Genomic DNA, 17,103 nt, shown 5'->3' on the forward strand with positions numbered 1-17,103 from the left:
AAGAGGGGGAGGAGGGGGAGGAGGGGGGGGGGGGGGGGGGGGGGGGGGAGAGGAGGGAGGTGTTTCTGTCAGTTCCGGCTGTTTGTTCGGGAAGTGGATCCGCCGCTGCCGAAGCAGCCCAGAGGGAGCTGCGGATCGCGAGGCCAGCACCGACCCCGCCCGCCCGCGCGCGCCTCCCCCGCCCGCCATGGCCCGGGACTACGACCACCTCTTCAAGCTGCTCATCATCGGCGACAGCGGTGAGGGCCGCGGCGGCCGGAGGCGGCGTGGGCCCTGCCGGGCGCGGCCCGCGGGGGCCTCGGGGCGGGCAGGCGGGCGGGGAGGTGCCGGCCCGCGCGGGGCGGGGCTGCCCGGCGGCCGCCAGCTCTAGGGACGCGCCGAGGGGCTGCGGGCGGCCTCGAGGTGAGGTTGGGGCACCTGGCTTCGGAGCGGAGGGGCTGGGCGCGCGGGGCGCACGGGGGTCGGGGCTGGGGCGCCCGGTTCTCTCGCCGCGCCTGCCCCTGCCTCACGTGTGACCTTGGTCAAGTCGCGCGATGCATGGAGTTGGAGAGACCCGGGTTCGAGTTCTGGGACTACCAGCTTCCTCACTCTGTGACCTTGGGCAAGTTGTTTCGCCTTTGTGAGCCTCAGTTCCCTCATTTGTGAAGTGGGGACTTGCCTCGCTGGGTGGTTGACTATTTGATGAGATAAAGCTGGGAAAGTGCTTAGCGCCCAGCCTGGCGTAAAGTCAGCCCTGGGTAGATGCTAGCTATTGATGTGATTGTTAGTGCCCTTTGTAAGCCTCAGTTTCTTCCTCTGTAAACTGGGGATAATCCCAGAACCTGTCTCATGGGATTATCTCGCACAGGGCCTGGCACATTCCTGCTGAATTATTATCTGTATGGTTCCGTTTCCCCATCTGTAAAATGGTGCTGATAGTAGAATCTGCCTCGCAGGGCTGAGTGAGTATTCAGTGAGATAATGCACACGTAGTGTTGCATGGAGAGTGTGCTCAGTACGTGTTTGCTGCTACATACTGTATACTAGATCCGTACTGGAGTTGGGTCAGCCAGTATTGCAAAAGGGCTCTGACCACGTATACACTCTTGGAGAGCTCCTAGCTCCGTGCACTGCATCTTCTCCAGGGCCTGGTGCAGTGCCTTGCAACCAGTAGGTGCCTAAAACACATTTGTTGAATGAATGAATCAATGTTAAGTTTCTAGAAAAGACAGGTTGGTTTCTGGGAAAGGGTGGAGGGTTTTAGAGGTGTTTGTAGTGTGGCAGGTAAGCAGGTTTATGGGGTGACCACGAGGTCAGGGAGGCAGGCCCTGGGAGGTTTATGGGAGCATAGGTGAGGCGCTAGGATTATATGATGGGGAAGGAGGCTTGGGAGCATGCCAGGTTTATAGACCAGACCTGAGTTGAGTGTGGGCAAGCAGTCATATGACTGAAGGCAGAGGCCAGGTTGGTGGTAGAGCCCATGGAAAGGGGGTTAAGAAAGGGGAGCAAATCAAAGGGTTGTAAGACATTGATGGAGGAGTGTTGGGTGACACTGGGCCATAGCTGGCCATGGAAGTGAGTGGGTTTTGATCTCACTGTGAAGTTAGATTGGGATGTGGTTGGTGGTTTGGATCCGGTGAAGGATGGCTGAGGTTTCTGTGGTTACTGGTGGAAGGGAGAGGTAAGGGGAAAAGTTAAGGGCCAACAAGGGAGATGCAGAGTAGCTGTGGTCAAGGAAGGAGTTAGATGGGTGGAGGATGGATTCGTTGTGGTTTGAATGAAAGAAAACCAGATGAGCTGTGTAGACTCACCCTTGGAGATGGACTCTGGTTATTCCCTAGGGTCCCGAGGCTTTTGCCTTTACAGGATTTGATTTCAGCCCCGGCCTTCGTTCCCAGGGGCTGACACCAGAATAATTTCTCTCCTTTTGGAGTTAAAGTAAGCCCACCACCGTCAGGGGTCCTTATCCCTCTAGGGCTTGTGTATTGATATCCAAAAATGAAAAGCATAAATTCTGCAAGAAGATGCAGCTTGTTGGCTTTTCTCTCTAAAACCCAGGGGATGGTTCTGGCCCCCTTTCTCACAGTACCTTTTGCTTGGTGTATTGATTTTTCACCCAGAAGTCAGGTGTGGGAGAAGACTCGCTAAGTTATGTGGCTGGCTCCTAATTCAGTCTGAGCTTGTCGAACTACATCAGGTACAGGAGTCAAAGCTGGACCCTTCTGAGCCTGGGAGGTGGAAGTTCAGACTGAGCGTGGCAACTGAGGGAGGAGAACGTCAGGCACCGCCCGGGACCGGCACCTTATGGGGAGGCTTTCTTAAGGTTTTTCAAATGATTTCACAGACGCTTTCATCTGGTTCTCACCTGCTGCCTGTGTGATTTGTCACATAAGGAAACTTAAGGCTCAGAGGCACTGCCTGACTTGCCCGAAGTCACACAGCTCATCATAGGCAAAGCCAGGAGTTAGTGCTCGTTGGTGCTATGCGTGAGCAGCTGATGTCAGGCCTGTTGGGCCCTCAATGAATGTTCGTTTCTTTCTTTATAAATCTAGAGTTCTTCCCACTCTGCCACATCGTACACGCTTCTGGGATACATTCCCTCAGCTTTGCAGCTCTTCTTTATGGCTCAAGTTCTACACTTTCTCTTAGGTTCTTCTGATCGGCTCAGAAGTGTCACAGCATTTCATCTGAACTGTGGGGCCAGCCATCCTCATTCTTAGAACCTGGAGGCTGGAGTGGCCATCAGAGAACTAGTTAAAGCCTTTTACTTTACAGATGAGTGAGCTGAGGCTCAGAGAGAGGAAGTGACTTGCCTGAGGTTGTACAGTGAGTGGGTGACTGAGCCAGGATTAAAATCGCGAACGCTTTACTCGAAGGTCTAAGGGTCTTCAACAGTCCAGAACTGATGCCCAGACGAGTGAGGGAACTAACTATAGCCCAAGGGAGGAGCAGGGCTGAGGGTGGGGACTTCTGTGGGGGCTTTCTGAGGACCAGAGCATCTGTGTAGGCCGAGAGGCAGGGAGCAGGGGAGAGCGGTGAGGGCTGAGGGGCACGTGCGGTGTTTGCTGAATAAATCGGTCTCCTGGCTGCCTGTGGTCTTCGCAGGGTAGGAGGTTGGGGCAGGACCGGTTGGGTTTCGTGCCGGGTGCGGCCCTTGGGAAGCTCTTGACTTCCGCTGTGGCGAAGGTAGATTGGTACTTATCACTTCCTCCCTTCGGCCAGTGCTGTGGAATGAATGGAAGCAGCGCGTTTTCCCGAGGAGGCCTCTTCCAGGGATATTTAGGAGAGGTCATTTCTCAGGGCGGGTTTCTCTTCCTTTCAAAGGGAAGAGCAGTGCCGGAGCTTGGTGTCAGGCCCAGAGCAGCAGTTACGTGGTGACCGTAGTGGTCGTTCTGCAGCCTGGTGGTTTTCAGCAGCTCTGCAGAGCACTGGGGTGAGTGCAGGGGACTGGGAGAGGCCAGGTTGGAGGGCACACTGCTGCTTCCTTGCTTCTTGCAGAGAGCAACTCCCCCTTACCTCTTGTATTTTTTATTTTAATTTTTTTTTTAGAGAGAGAGAGCAATCGGTGGGGAGGGAGGGGCAGAGGCAGAGAGGGAGAGAGAACCCTAAGCAGGCTGCATGCCCAGCGCAGAGCCCAGCGAGGGGTCACGATCTCACGTGAGCTGGAAGCAAGAGTCAGATGCTTAACTGACTGAGCCACCCAGCGCCCCCCACCTGTTTTAGATATATGGGATCCAGATAAAATTTAATTTTAAAGAAGGATTCTGCTGCCCCCTGAAAGTTTGAAAACCATTGCTTTCGCTTCTGTGAATGCTGCAGTCAGAGCATCTGATGGTATAGCTGTCAGTGCTATTGGCATTTGTTTGGCCCTAAATTCATTAAGCCATGCTTTGTTGGTGTCGACTAAGTGCTGGGCCCAGCTTCCAGCGCTGTAAATATCCAGGGCAAGGGAGGCAAGATCTCCTTCCTAGAGGAACTCACAGCTAGTGGCCCAGACACAGTTTTTAGCTGAGTAAGCGAGCCCAGAAGGCTCCAGGAGGAAGCCAAGGAGCCGGCAGGCCTGATGGAGTGTCGGCGCCAGGCAGAGTGCTGTGGGGACCCAGCCCAGGGCTTGGACTCTCCTTGGGCTCAGCAGGAAGCCTCGCAGAAGCGGCGATGAGGAAGTGGCTCTGAGCAAGAGCACTGCGGGCGCGGGGGGCTGAGCAGCAGGTACCGTGGGTGCAGCACCCGTCTGCTCAGAGCCACGCCCCTGTCCTTGGGAAGGGAAGCCCCAGGTTCACTCCATGAAACAAGTTCTGGGTATCTCCAGACCACTCATTCATCGGAGAAGTCTCCAGAAGAGAGCATCAGAGAGGACTGGCCAGAGAGGTTGTCTGGGGTTGGTTAGGTTTCGAGAAACTGCACAGGAGGGGGGCGGAGGCAGCGCCCTCTCAGGCTCTGATGGCTGCTTGTGGGCTCCTCCCCACCAATTTGCACTTAGCTTGGGGACACTTGAGACCCTGGTGGAAATCTCCCGTCTGCAGTGGCAACACTGCTGCTGCAAATCTAACAGGAGTCAGATGCAGGAGCCCCTTTGGGGTCTTTTTGTTCCACTTTCTGAGCCAGACGCAGGAAGACTGCCTTCACGGTATATATTGGAGAGAGCGCTAGAGCCCTGGAGCAGACAGCCCCCGATTCCCATCTCAGCCCCGCGCTTCCCTGCGGAGGCCCCGAAGGCCCGCTGCTTGGCTTCCCGCAGCCTCAGGTGCCTCCTCTTCAGAGACATAGTTGGAATGACAGGGGCGTCCAAGTGCCCATCACACACACAGCTCTGTGTGTGCCGATTCTTCCTTCTGGGTTTGGTTCACCCAGTGGGCCTTAGGCTTGGCAGGGGTAGGGGATGGGGTGGGGGAGACAGGGCAGGTGCACAGGCTAGAACTGCTCCTTTTGAGGTAAAGGGAAGCCAGGCTTATGGGGTTCTGCTTGTTCTTGGGACAAGTACGTTAAGGGGCTGCCGTGCTAAGTGAAATGGTCTGAGCATGTGTGAGCTCTTGGGCTGACAGGTGTAAGGCAGACACCCCCTCCTCACTGATCCAGCTGGCAGTGACATCATCAGGGGGAGGATGGTTGGCAGTTGGTTTGTGTTGTCTGGGCCTCAGTTTTCTCATCTGTAAAATGGCCTTGATGATCTCAAGGGTCCCTTCCGGGTTCACAATTCCTCATCTCATGCTGTGCACAAACTGAAGCTCCACACACGGTGTATACTTTTCTAGGGACCGTGTGTTTTAGACACACTTTGGGGCCCATATCATTTGGCTGACCTTCCCCCTGCTTTATTTTTGTCGTCTGGTATCTTCCTCTGGGTCTCATCAGCACAGGGCCTAGGCACAAGCCCCTTTCTCTCTCCCCGCGGGACTTGGGGCAGCTTATCTCACACCAGGACAGAGGAAAAGGTCAGACATTGAGTGGGAGAGATGTTCTTGGTGTGTGGCCGGCCGGTCAGAGAGAGAAAAAGCAGCATTGAGGTGGGAGATGGGTCTGCTGAGCTTCTTAAGAGTTAGCATTTGGGTGCCATCTCCCTGAAGGACTGGGTTAGAGGGAGGGACCCATGCCCCCTCTCATCTCCTGCTTTCTCTCCTGCAGGTGTGGGCAAGAGCAGTTTACTGTTACGTTTTGCCGACAACACTTTCTCAGGTGAGTGTGCCCCCTGGGATGCTGCTGGAGTATTCTGGGTTTGCGATCCCTTTACCTGGCCAGGCCTTTGCCTAATGTCTGTCTTGTTCAAAAAGTCCTTTTGTAGGCCCATCCCTTTTCTACCCAGAGACTTTTTGTGTCCCAACATTTAAGGGAGGGAAAAAAAAGTTAAGTATTACAAGTTAGTACATGCCTGTATAAAATGTCAAACAGGCAGACTCAACGGGTGAAGAATAAAAGCTGTCCCTTCACCTGCCCCTACTCTGGTGCCCTGGGAGCTTCTGTTCAGCATGGTGTGTGTCTTCCTGACTTTTTTCAACTCTACCTGTGATGGTTTGGCAACTGGCCTTCCCCTCAGCATATCAAGGACCATCCTTGCCCATCTCTAGCAGACCCCTGGTTCTTCTGAATGGCTGTGGATTTTCCTGAGCTGTGCATGGATCTACATCATTCATTGGCAGTGCTCTTGATAATGTGCGTGCTTTCTGGCTGCTTCTATTTTAAGTGATGCATTACTTTGGGTGCATTGTATGTTTATCCTTGTATAGAAGTGGAGTTACTAGGTCGGGGTATAGGCTTTTGAAACTGCCATCTTGCCTTTCAAAGAAGCTGTGCTAAGTGACACTCCCACTGAAGGGGTCAAAAGTGCCCCTTGTCAACTCTGATTAGCGCTGCATCTTAGTCTTCATTTTTGCTAAGCTAATAGGCAGAAAGTGCCATCAACTTAAATGTGTATTTTCCTGATAGCTGGTGAAGTTGGACACGTTTTTGTTTGTTGAATGTCATGTTCATTGCAGAGGCTTCTGGTTGGCTTGGCCTCTCTGATCAAGGACTGAACGTGACTCTGTTGTTGGAATTCGTGTGCTGTGGTTGAGCAGCGAGCTACGATTAGGAAGTGATTACGTGGCGAACACTTGCCTCTTGGTAGACAATTGGGTTTTGCCCGACGGTAGCCCTGCAGCACCCCTGGTGGTGTGATGTCGGGAAGAGTGGTCTGCCCTGTGTGTGCCCTTGGGCGCCACTAAGTCTCAGCCCATCTGTGAAATGGGACCACTGGGCGTCCGTCCCGCATAGAGTGATTGCGAGGATTACCCGAGATGCCCCGAGTCCTAGTGCCTGGACTAAGGAATCCCCCCAGAAGTAGCAGCCGGGTGGTGTTGCTGTTCTGTTCCATTCAGGGATGGTGCCTGTTGGCAGCTGCTTCCCAGGCCCAGGAGCACCGCTCTTCCTTGTGTTCCTCTTGCTGTCTGCCCAGGAGCTTTCAGCTCTGGTCTCCTGGGCGGTGTCTCCTTTCCGTTTCTACCCCCCGCATCTTAGTCGAGACCCCCGTTGGTTCTGGCCCGAAGCGTCACAGCAGCTTCTGCCCATCCCATACCTGACGGCCAAGTTCATCTTGCCCATACGGGGTCTCTGGCCGGGTCTTTCCTGGGGTGGCAAACCTCAGCAGCCTTCTCATGTGAGCAGAGTTTATACCGGGGTTTCTCCAGCTTGGCACCATCGACACTGGGGCCCTGTGCTTCCCGGGGAGGGGAGGGCCTGCTCTGCGTGTAAGGATGTTGAGCAGCATCCCGGGGCTCCACCTGAGAGACATTGGTTGCTCTGACTCCCACCTTCTCTCGGCCTTGGAAATGGTGCCTGTTCTTTGAGCAAGGCCCAAGTGTGACTTCCTCCCCAAAGCCTTCCTTGATCTCTGCCCCACCCTGAAGTTTGACCCCTCCTATAAGCGCACCGTGTAGTTGGGTGTGTGTGGTGGGACTTGTCTGCAGCACCGTGTTACACAGTCAGCCCCAAACAGAGTGTGAATGTGTGCCGTTTGTCAGCCTAGGTGGGACTAGGGCATTGGCTAGATTTTCTCTTCAACTCCATCTTTCACACAGATGCCTGAATGAACTGCTTACAATGCGGCTCAGGCTCTGATTCAGACCCTTCAGTGCCGCCCTGCCACACACCAGAGAAAGTCCAAGCTCGTGGAAATGGCACAAAGGCCCTGAGACCCGGCCTCCGGTCCCCCTACCTGCCTCCCACTGCGTGCCCGACCTCACGTGACCCCCCACCCTCCCCCATTGCTATTTTTGCTACTCTCTCCTCTGCCTGGAGCAGTGTTTTCCAAAATGCAGGTCGTGACTTGTGTGTTAGGAAGTTAATGTTGTGGGTCATTTACAGTGTTGGGAATAGCACAGGAGAAAAAACCCAGAGTGTGTCCTGGGTCCCCCAGCACACTCAGGCCGCTACTGACACATGCGTGCCGGCCCTTCTAATGCAAGGAGCCTGGCCCCTCCCCGGTCTCATCCTGGTTTAATTTCCTTTGTGGTGCTCCTCATTCCTGAAATTGTGGTCTTTATCACTGTTTCATTATGTCCTGTCTCTTGCCCTCCACCAGTGAGGGCTCCATTGGGGTGAGGACCTTATCTTTTTTGTTCAGGGCTGTGTCCCTGGGACATCCAACTGGCTAGGCACAAAGAGCCAGCGGGGAGGGATCTTGGAGGCCGGGGTCCCCTGTGCGGGTGAGGATGCGTCCCGACGGGGGCGCCCCACGGGCCTGGCTAACGTGCGTGTGTGTGCAGGCAGCTACATCACCACAATCGGAGTGGATTTCAAGATTCGGACCGTGGAGATCAACGGGGAGAAAGTGAAGCTGCAGATCTGGGACACGGCCGGGCAGGAGCGCTTCCGCACCATCACCTCCACGTGAGTCAGGCTGGCCTCCCCCTCGCCACCTGCATTTGGATCAGCATCGGGTGTCCCGAGTCACAGAAATGTCATGGGGTGGGCTTCTTGCTGGCCACAGTGGCTGGTGTCGCGCGAGGGGAGGAGGTGACGAGGTGGGTACTGTCAACGGGCAGCCGGTGGCTGGGGGCCCTGGCCCTGGGGGCTGCCAGGACAGTACGCGTCAGCTAGCTTGCCCTCTGGCCTTCAGTTCCTTAGTATGTAAAATGGGAGAACGGGGTTGTGGCTCCCTAGGTGGTCACTTGGTGAGTGAGTGACTTATTCGGCCGGCTGTGCAGGCTCCTGTCACCCACCCCGACTTGGGAGGAGGCTTCCCTCTTTTGAGAGGCCTGGAAGGAGCACTGGTACGTAGGAGGCCCTCGGGAGGCCTCTCCTCTGCCTCTCCAAGGCCGTTTACCAGGAGCCTGGTTCACCCAGTGGGCTGCCCTCCTTTGCAGCTGCAGCACCTTTGTGGTCCTTAGCTGTACAGAGGGGGACCCAGCTGGAGCCCCAGACAGCAGGAGTCCCCTGGAACTGTGGAGGGGCTCTTGGTTCTTGGGCTGTTAATAGAAAAGCTTCCAGGAAGGAGCAGGGCTTTGAAGACAGTTCGGAATTTATATTTCTGTTTTACTGTGTGACCTTGGGCAAGTTGCCTAAACTCTCTGTGCTTCAGTTTCCCAGAGGGTTTCTCCTTAGGATTGGCTTTAATGCTGAGTCCCCTGCGCCAGGTGCTCTGTGCTTGGGCTCCCCACGGGCGACCTGGTTGCGCTTGCTGCCGTGGTACTGTTGCTTTCCCCATGTTCCAGATGAGGGGACTTCTGAGAGCAGTCCTGCTCCCAATGAGTGGCAGAGCCCGAGCTCCACCCCGTGACGTGTGCAGAGGAGGAGCTGGGGTCTGGCCTGCAGTAGTTGCTGCTTTGGTAGGCCTCTCCTTTGCCTCCCCCCCGAAGTTCCTCTGTGACTGGGGGCTCTTGGGAAAGTGTGTGAGTTTTACTGGCCAGAGATCCCTTTCTTCCCTTCGGCATGGAAATGGGACAGACCCCAGGCTGCCTACCCATCTGGAGGCTCCTCAGGGTCTTGGGAGCGATGGGACGCTGAGGGGCAAAAAGCCCCCACAGTGGTGGTTGGGAGTGTCGTGGGGGGGAATCTCGGGGGTGCTGGCCAGGCAGGCAGAGGGGCTAGGCCAGTGGGTGGGCTGCCCTAGTTTGAGGGGCTGGAGCCCGAGCAGCCCCTGAGCAGGAGGGGCTTCTGTCACCGGGCCAGCCTTGGTGAGCACACATGCGCCATGGCCTGTGATGCCACAGACCCCACGGGTCCCCGGGCCTGAGCGCCGCCCGGTGCAGTGCTGACTGCTTGCTGATGAGCTGCCTGAATCCCCTTGTGTCGTAGCAATTAGCAGCAAGGCCTTAAGGAGGGCGAATGGGTCAGAGGCTCCTTGGGGTAGGATGGATGGCATGGGCAGCCCAAGGGTCCAGACCTGAACAAGACCGCTTGTCCAGGTCAGGAGGTCTGGACACTGACCCCAGATGTCCTTACTCTGAGCTGGGACCGTCGCTAAGGATTTTACTGTATTTATTTCATTTAATTCCAAATAAAAAAAAGTCCTGTGATTATTTCCATTTTATGGATGAGAAAATTGAGGCCCAGAGAGGGTAAAGTGACTTAGTTTGGTTTGTTAGTTAGGAGTTGAATTGAGGCCCGTTTGATGCCAAAGCTCTTGCCTTCTGGCTCGGTCCACGGCCCTGCTCTCTGCTGGCCCCCACCTGAGGGCCCGGGGCTGAGGAGATGCTCCAGTGTCTCCTGTGGGTTAAAACCGCTTAGGGAATTGAGGGTGGCCAAGAATACTGGGCCTGTGGCCGTGAGAAGGGCTTTGGGCAGGGCAGTGGGCTGGGGTGCAGAGGAGTCCGTGGCCACCTCGAGGTCAGCTCCTTTCAGGTCAGGGTGGAAGAGGTGAATCGCCTCCTTCATTCTGTTGGGGACACTGGAGTAGCTCAGCTACCAGAGGGCAACATGTGGTGGTTCCGGGGTGCTCGAGAAGGGGGGCAGTGCTGCACCGTGGTGGCCAGGGAGCCCGGGCTTGGCCTCTGCTGGCCCCCTTGCCTGTGTTGGGGAAGCTGAGGCAGCTCCGTGTTGCGGTCCCCTGCTGCGCGCCTCACGAGGCAGGAGGCGCACACACCATGCAGGGGGTGGGGGGCGCGGAAAGACCACGTCCTGCTGGGGCGGGCGGTGAGGAGGGGGCCTCGGGAGAGTTCAGGAGTTGTTCTCGGGGATTGTGGCGGTCGGGCTGTAGTAGTGTGGCCTTTTCTGATTCAGGGCATTAAGAGAGAAACTAAAACTGCATCCTGTTAGCCTGACGGGGAGCCCTGTTGTCACCCTGTTTCCTCTGTCTCTGAGGGCGGGGTTTGCTGGCCCTGAGAGGCGCAGCTGGGGTGCAGGTCGGGGAGGGGTGAGTAACGAGCTGTTGGGTGGTGAGGAAGGGAAGCCCCTTTGATACCTGGCCCTGGCCCGGCAGTCCGGCCCAGATGCTCTGACTTCAGCAGGTCATTCCACGGGGCCTCATGGCCTCACTGGTCAAAAGGGGCGCCCGTGTCTGTCATGCCAGGTCGCTGCAAAGATTAATAGGGCGGTGGATATAAAGTGTTGGGCGCCATGCCGGGCACAGAGCTGGGCAGGGGTGCGTGGGTGTGATTACTGGTGGCGGTGGTGACAGGAGGTCCAGAAGCACCGGTGCGCCCCTCCTCAGAGCTCTGAGCCCCGATCTCATCCCCAGACTAGTTCTCGCCCTTTCGGCACTTCTTGGCATTTCAGTAGTCTTGAACTCAGGAGAGCTTGGAAATGTGTTCCTCGCTCGCACTGCCTTTGCTGGCTGGGGACAGTCGTCTGTCGCCCTGGCCCTGGCGCACACTCCTGCCCGGTTGGGCGAGGACCTGGCGCTCCCAGCAACAGCTGCTGGGGCACTGCCGAGACTGGTCCCGAGGGCCCGGCGCCTGCCCGGCTTCGCGGTTCGGCCTCCCCAGGGCAGGGACACTGCGTCCCTGGAAGGCAGAGCTGTGGCAGAATGAAGCCCCCGGGAGGCCCCAGCAGGTTTCTGAGGGGGGGGGCAGAGACGGGGTAGGGGAGACAAGCTGGGCTAGACCCGGGGGCACAGCACAGACTGCTTCTGCCCGCAGCCCTGGTGCCCAGCTCGGGAGAGTGGGTCACCTGCTGCCTTGCACGCTGTCCCTCGGTTTTCTTCCACCTGGGTCAGGGGCCCCAGCTTGTCACTGAAGGAATATTAATAATGGTGAGGAGCCACCATTCCTTGAATGTTGACTACCGACTGGCCCTTGTGGAAACGTGAGTTCTCTCCTTTATTCCTCGCAACCGTCCCAAGAGCAGGTACCATGATACAGTTGAGGAAAGAGGTGCGCCGGGGTGCCTGCTGTAACCATCCCGGGGTCTCACATCCTTTCAGAGATGGTGCCAGCGTAGCCTTTGTCCTGCAACTGGGCCTAGCAAGTGAAGAGTTGGCCAGAGCGCTGCTGAGCTGGTCGTGAGAACATCCCCATCCCCCTAAGGCTCTGGTGCCAGGCGTGGGGGCCGAGGGTTCAGGCTGTGATAAGCGGGGGCGGCGGCAGGGGGGTGCGGTCCATGTCCTCCATCCTCCTACCTTCCAGACCTTCTGGCTGACCTCAGGCCATAGGGTCTGTTCGTTTGGATGGTGGCACCTCTGGGACACCTTCTTCCCACTGTGCCCTGGGTGCCCATACCGTTTCCATGCGCTCTCTGCCACCAGCACAGATGAGCCCAGAGAGGTGGAAGGGAGATGTCCACCTGCCCCCAGTGGGGTGAATGAGACGTTGGCGGGGCTTCACAAATGGTGTGTCTCCTTGGAATGGCATTTTACTAAGAGATTTGGAGAGAGAAATTCTTTCAATGTTAAAACAAGGACAGTGATAATAGGACATCAAATACAAAAATTACTTGGCATTTTAAACCTAAAACAAGAACTTCAAAGAAGGTTCAGGCTAGTGGCAGACTCGAACAACTTGACCGGCCACCTCAGGGCTGCTCCCTCTTCACTGGTGCCTTGGGGACAAGCGTGAGCAACGGTGCTGCTGAGCATCCTGGCTGGTGCATGGTTCCAGGATGTCCAGCCGGCGTCAGACCGAGAGGAGATGCTGGGTGTCTTGCAGGAGAGCATGTGCCCTATCACCATCTCCCTGGCCGCTGTCCGGACACGGGCAGGCTCGGTCTTAGTGAAGGGGCCACTCTTGTCTAGGCTGAAGCTCTGACACAGATCCTGACCTTATAGGTATTATCGGGGGACCCACGGGGTCATCGTGGTTTATGACGTCACCAGTGCAGAGTCCTTTGTCAACGTTAAGCGGTGGCTTCATGAAATCAACCAAAACTGTGATGATGTGTGCCGAATATTAGGTGAGGCTGGACCCACCGGGGTGGGGACAGTGGCCTGGGGGGTGACTGGGGGGTGCTCCTGCAGGGCTGGGCTGACTTTGCTTTGCCTTGAAGTGGGGAATAAGAATGACGACCCTGAGCGGAAGGTGGTGGAAACAGAAGATGCCTACAAATTCGCAGGGCAGATGGGGATCCAGTTGTTTGAGACCAGCGCCAAGGAGAATGTCAATGTGGAAGAGGTGAGGCCTGGGCCTGAGTGGGGGCAGGGGAGGGAGTGGGGCCCAACTCTGTCCCACCGCCACAGTCCTCTTCTCTGCACGTCTAGCCTGCCCGGAGTACCCGGGTGGCGGACAGAAAAGCACCTAGTAACTGCCGTTCCTCAGGGCCTGCTGGGTGCCAGGCATCGTGCTAGGCCTTTTGTAGGTGTTAGCTCATATCTCAACAGTCCTCTGACCTGAGGTTCCAAGTTGAGGACTATCACCCAACTTGTAAGAGGCCAAGTCACCTAGAGCCCAGCCACGCTCAGTCTTCAGCCTCACTGCCCTCCCTGGCCCCACCTGTTACCCCTTCCTGCTCTCAAGGCTTTCCTTGGGGCCTTGGCCTCCCTGCAGACACCTGGTTGCCTCCTTGTGGCCTCCAGAGTTCGGGTGGGCACCTGCTGCGAGTCCCCCAGAGGCTGTGGGGGAGACACGTCCCCTGCAGAGCAGCTGAGCTTCTGGCCCGGGGGCAGCTTCCCTTCCGCTAGGCCTGCTGGGAGGTAGTTGTGAGCCTGTGGGAGAAAAGTGGGACCTTTTGCCACAAGCCCAGGCAGGCCATGCTTGTAGCTTTAGGTGAGTCCTGCCCCACAGTGTGCGGAATCTGGAGACCCAGGGAAGCCAGGATTCCCCACTGCATCCTGGCCACCCGATGCACAGTGGCAGGGAGCCCAGGTGCCTCCGAGTCAGGCTGGGATCACAAGACGGGCCTTACGTGTGACCTTGGGCGGTGACTTACCTCCGTAGGTTGCACCTGTTCCTTCTGTAGATCGGGGTGGGGTGAGGGTCCCTGCCTCCTGGGTTGTGAGGAGTAAGTGGAGCAAATTATGTCAGGTGCTTGATACCTTTCCTGGCAGAGTGGAGGAGAGGACTGTGGGTTGGCAGGTGGAGTTCCACTGGATCCTGGCACCGCAGGGACATCTTGGGGGCCTGGAGTGGGCAGGCTCTGGATCCCTCTGGCCCGACACCGGAGCTGGGGCGCCTTCGTCTTGTCCGGATTCCAGCTGGAGAGGTTCTTTCTCTCTTTTTAAAAGAAAGGCTGGAAAATCCCTGAGATTGATTTCCCCAAGACACAGCTCATGGGGCTTTGATGTTGTTCCTTTCTGGCCTTTAGAACTGACCAGCTCCTTTTGGAACGGTTCTGGGGACATGTGTACAGAAAGCCCTGAGGGTAGAAAGAGCAGATGGGGAGCGGGGCCTGGGCGCCGGGTCTGAGGCCCACCCCACCTCCTTCGTCCTCACAGATGTTCAACTGCATCACAGAGCTGGTCCTCCGAGCAAAGAAGGACAACTTAGCCAAGCAGCAGCAGCAGCAACAGAACGACGTGGTGAAGCTCACGAAGAACAGTAAACGGAAGAAGCGCTGCTGCTAGGCACCCCCCCTGCCCCCGGCCCCCCGGCCCCCCGCAGAGACTGCGCTGTGCCTGCTCCCCGCCCGCTGCTCGCGGGGCTCCTCGGGGACAGTCGCATCTTCGTGCCGTTATTTAAAGAATTCTCTCCCCGTTTTTGTATTGGGAGGCGCCGTCGGCACTTCCTCCCCTCCCCCCTTGAGTGCCAAGAAGGTGTCGGACGACCTGCCCTTCCCTTCTGGTGCCCCTGGCCCGGGCACCTGGGCCTGGCGACGCTGCGGCCAGCCGAGCGGAGTGAGGAGCCAGAGTGTGTACATACGTGTATTGCTTTAACCAGCCGCGTCACCTTCGTCCTGCTCTGGCTTTTGCCTCCTTCACGCCAGCCCGCTGCAGTAGACCCTCCCGTCCGCACCCCTCCCCATCCCATCTTCCGGCCCCGCGGCTTCCTGAGGAGACAGGCTCGAGTTCTAGCCACACCTTTAGCCAACCTGGGCTGGTGGAGCGGGCCTTCTTCGTTACATGTTCTCTCCTACAGGCTTTCACCTTCTGTCCCTGGCACATCGGGTTGCCCCCTCTCTCGGGGGGCCTGTGTTGTGTCTCTTCCCGGCCCAGCTCCCTTCCCTCCCCTACCCCGCCCCACCCCTGTAACCATTCTGGCAGCTGGGGGAAACCTGGCCTGGAGGTAGGCCTGGGGGTTCCCATTAGAGGCCTAGCCTTTTGGTCACCAGATTTCTTGTCCTGCCTTCTAGATGCCTCTGAACTACAACCCCAGGGAAACCGTGGCTTTTAATTTATACCAACCTGTTTCAGTTCCAACAGAAAGGTAGGGGTGTGTTTGTGCAGGGAAGGGGGCTTGCAGGGGCACCGAGGAGCGTTATTTTAACACATAAAGAAAATGAAGCCAAATCAAATGAATTAAATTCCTCACACTTTCTCTTCCTGAGGTTTGGTTGGCACAGCAGCAAACGTTGTGGCCTCTCCACTTTGGGTCCAGTGTTTTTAGAAAAATTGAATGGCTTCCTGTCATTGTGGGGCTGGGCTCTTGGCAGAGCAGCCTCGCCTTCCTGGCCGTTTCTTGGTGGGAGAGGAGAACGGGCCTCCTGCCCTCGTCTCTGTCGGCCCAGGGCTCTCCAGGGAGCTCCCGGGTCTCTGTCGCAGCACCAGGCAGCCCTGGATGTGAGGGGTGGGTGCCAGGCACTGCTGGGCGGTGGGGACGCCACCTCAGAGGTGGACGGCAGCCTACCCTGATCACTGGCGGGACTGGTTCAGTGCAGAGGCAGTGGGAGGACTTGTTAGCGGCTGGGAAGGGTGGCAGCCCGGGGCTGGGAGCCGGCCAGCTTTGACCGTGGTCCCCTGGAGGAAAAAGCCAGGGTCATCTGCACTTGATTACTGTCCCCCTCGGGACACTTCATCATTCACCTTTCCCCTAAAAGGATCACGTAACCTGGGAGTAATTTATTTCAACACCATGATGTGTTTTATTAGATTTCCTTTCCTAGGCGAATTCCAGGCAAAGCCCTGATTGGACAATCACATCACAGATCACACTGCAGATTTTCCATGTTATCACTGTTGATGGGTTTTCAGCCAATACTGACCTGTCTCTCCACTTCCCCAGACTGCCAAAAGCCTGTGGTTCTCTGGGAGCAGGCCTTCACTGGAACTACCTGACGAGGTGGGGGAGCTCGGGGCCTAGGGAAGCGGGGCTGCGGAGGGTGGCTGTGGGGCCAGGAGCGAAAGTGTGGTCTCCGTCCTCAGGGCTGTGCTGGGTGACCAGAGGTCCTGTGCAGGACGCAGAGAGCTCGAGACCCCTGGGCGGGCAGCGTTCTCAACTCTGAGCACTCACGTGACGTCAGTGTGGCAGTGCTTGCAAATTCAAGCAATAAGGGGAAGGGGTCCTGGAAGTTTCCAGCCTGGGCTAGAAGACACTATGGCTCTGGCCACTGGACGTCCAGACCCAGGTGGTGGGGTGATTTTGGTGACGACAGTGTGCCTGTCCCACTGAGTGTTACACGCATGAATGGGGGGGGGGGGGGGGGGGGGGGGGCTCACAGGGCTGGACTGACGTCCTGGTGGACCTGATGTGAAATTCCTGTCGAACAACAAAACTTTTAAATGGTTTGCTAGGATTATTTCTGTATTGAAAGTTTCTAATTATGCTTTTTAAAAAAATACTAAAAATAAAGGTTCAAGCTGCCAAATTTTCTTCCAGGGTCTGTTTCCTCTCCTCCAGCTGTGCTCAGGGTGGGCCTGCCTTCTTCCCACCCACAGTATCCAGCTCTTGTTTGTCCTGGTCTGAGTCCAGCACAGGTGCCTGTTGAGGCCGAGGGACACTTTCAGGAGTGAAATTTGTTTTCTTCACAAAAGGTTGGTCCAGGTTGCGCTCCCCCCCCCCCACCCCAGTTCAGCACAGAGGTTGGGAGCGCACGTGGTAAGATGGCAGGGGAAGCGCCGTGTTTATTCTCCGCGCGGCCGGAAGGATGCAGTGATTGCTCTCTGGCTCCAAGTTCCTGCCAAGCCGTATGGCCTGCTCGAGGCTCGGGAAGCAGGGCGGGTGTGGAGGCAGGCCCCAGAGCGCCGTCCTGCACAGGATGCTGTGCCCTCCGGGGGAGGTGCCCCCCCCCCCCGGCTGAATCCACTCACCCGGGACCAAGAGAGGAGGTGACCTCCCAGAGGCGTGAAGGACTCCCTACCGCTGCCCCTTCAGAGCGGCGGTTGGTGGCTCTGAAGTGGGAGCTGCATTC

The 17,103-nt window shown here is 56.9% G+C and overlaps 2 protein-coding genes across 4 annotated transcripts in view; one reads left to right on the forward strand and one right to left on the reverse strand.

The window, feature by feature from the left end:
• Window positions 1-17,103, reverse strand: part of SIRT4 (sirtuin 4) — a 250,319-nt gene that overhangs the window by 155,813 nt on the left and 77,403 nt on the right. The gene's annotated exons all lie outside the window — the stretch shown is intronic.
• Window positions 48-16,560, forward strand: RAB35 (RAB35, member RAS oncogene family). 3 transcript variants are annotated; one of them, XM_025889521.2, is made up of 6 exons: window positions 52-239; window positions 5,602-5,652; window positions 8,217-8,340; window positions 12,653-12,777; window positions 12,871-12,995; window positions 14,255-16,560. In XM_025889521.2, exons 1-6 carry the CDS (start codon window positions 188-190, stop codon window positions 14,381-14,383), a joined length of 606 nt encoding a protein of 201 aa, XP_025745306.1. In that variant the 5' UTR covers window positions 52-187; the 3' UTR covers window positions 14,384-16,560. The 3 variants fall into 3 exon arrangements, with proteins under 3 accessions (XP_025745308.1, XP_025745306.1, XP_025745307.1); XM_025889523.2 differs by lacking the exon at window positions 12,871-12,995 and having other exon boundaries at window positions 48-239; XM_025889522.2 differs by lacking the exon at window positions 5,602-5,652.

Source organism: Callorhinus ursinus, unplaced genomic scaffold (assembly GCF_003265705.2).
Source record: "Callorhinus ursinus isolate GAN/ISIS: 27379988/994484 unplaced genomic scaffold, GSC_fseal_2.0 scaffold41, whole genome shotgun sequence".
NCBI classification, from domain to species: domain Eukaryota; kingdom Metazoa; phylum Chordata; class Mammalia; order Carnivora; family Otariidae; genus Callorhinus; species Callorhinus ursinus.

Bases quoted from the DNA above. Each gene is read 5' to 3' on its own strand.
- RAB35 (XM_025889521.2), top strand. From the start codon at position 188: ATGGCCCGGGACTACGACCACCTCTTCAAGCTGCTCATCATCGGCGAC. The intron at 5,653-8,216 runs GTGAGTGTGCCC...GTGTGTGTGCAG, and splicing joins TGCCGACAACACTTTCTCAG to GCAGCTACATCACCACAATC. The intron at 12,778-12,870 runs GTGAGGCTGGAC...TTTGCCTTGAAG, and splicing joins TGATGTGTGCCGAATATTAG to TGGGGAATAAGAATGACGAC.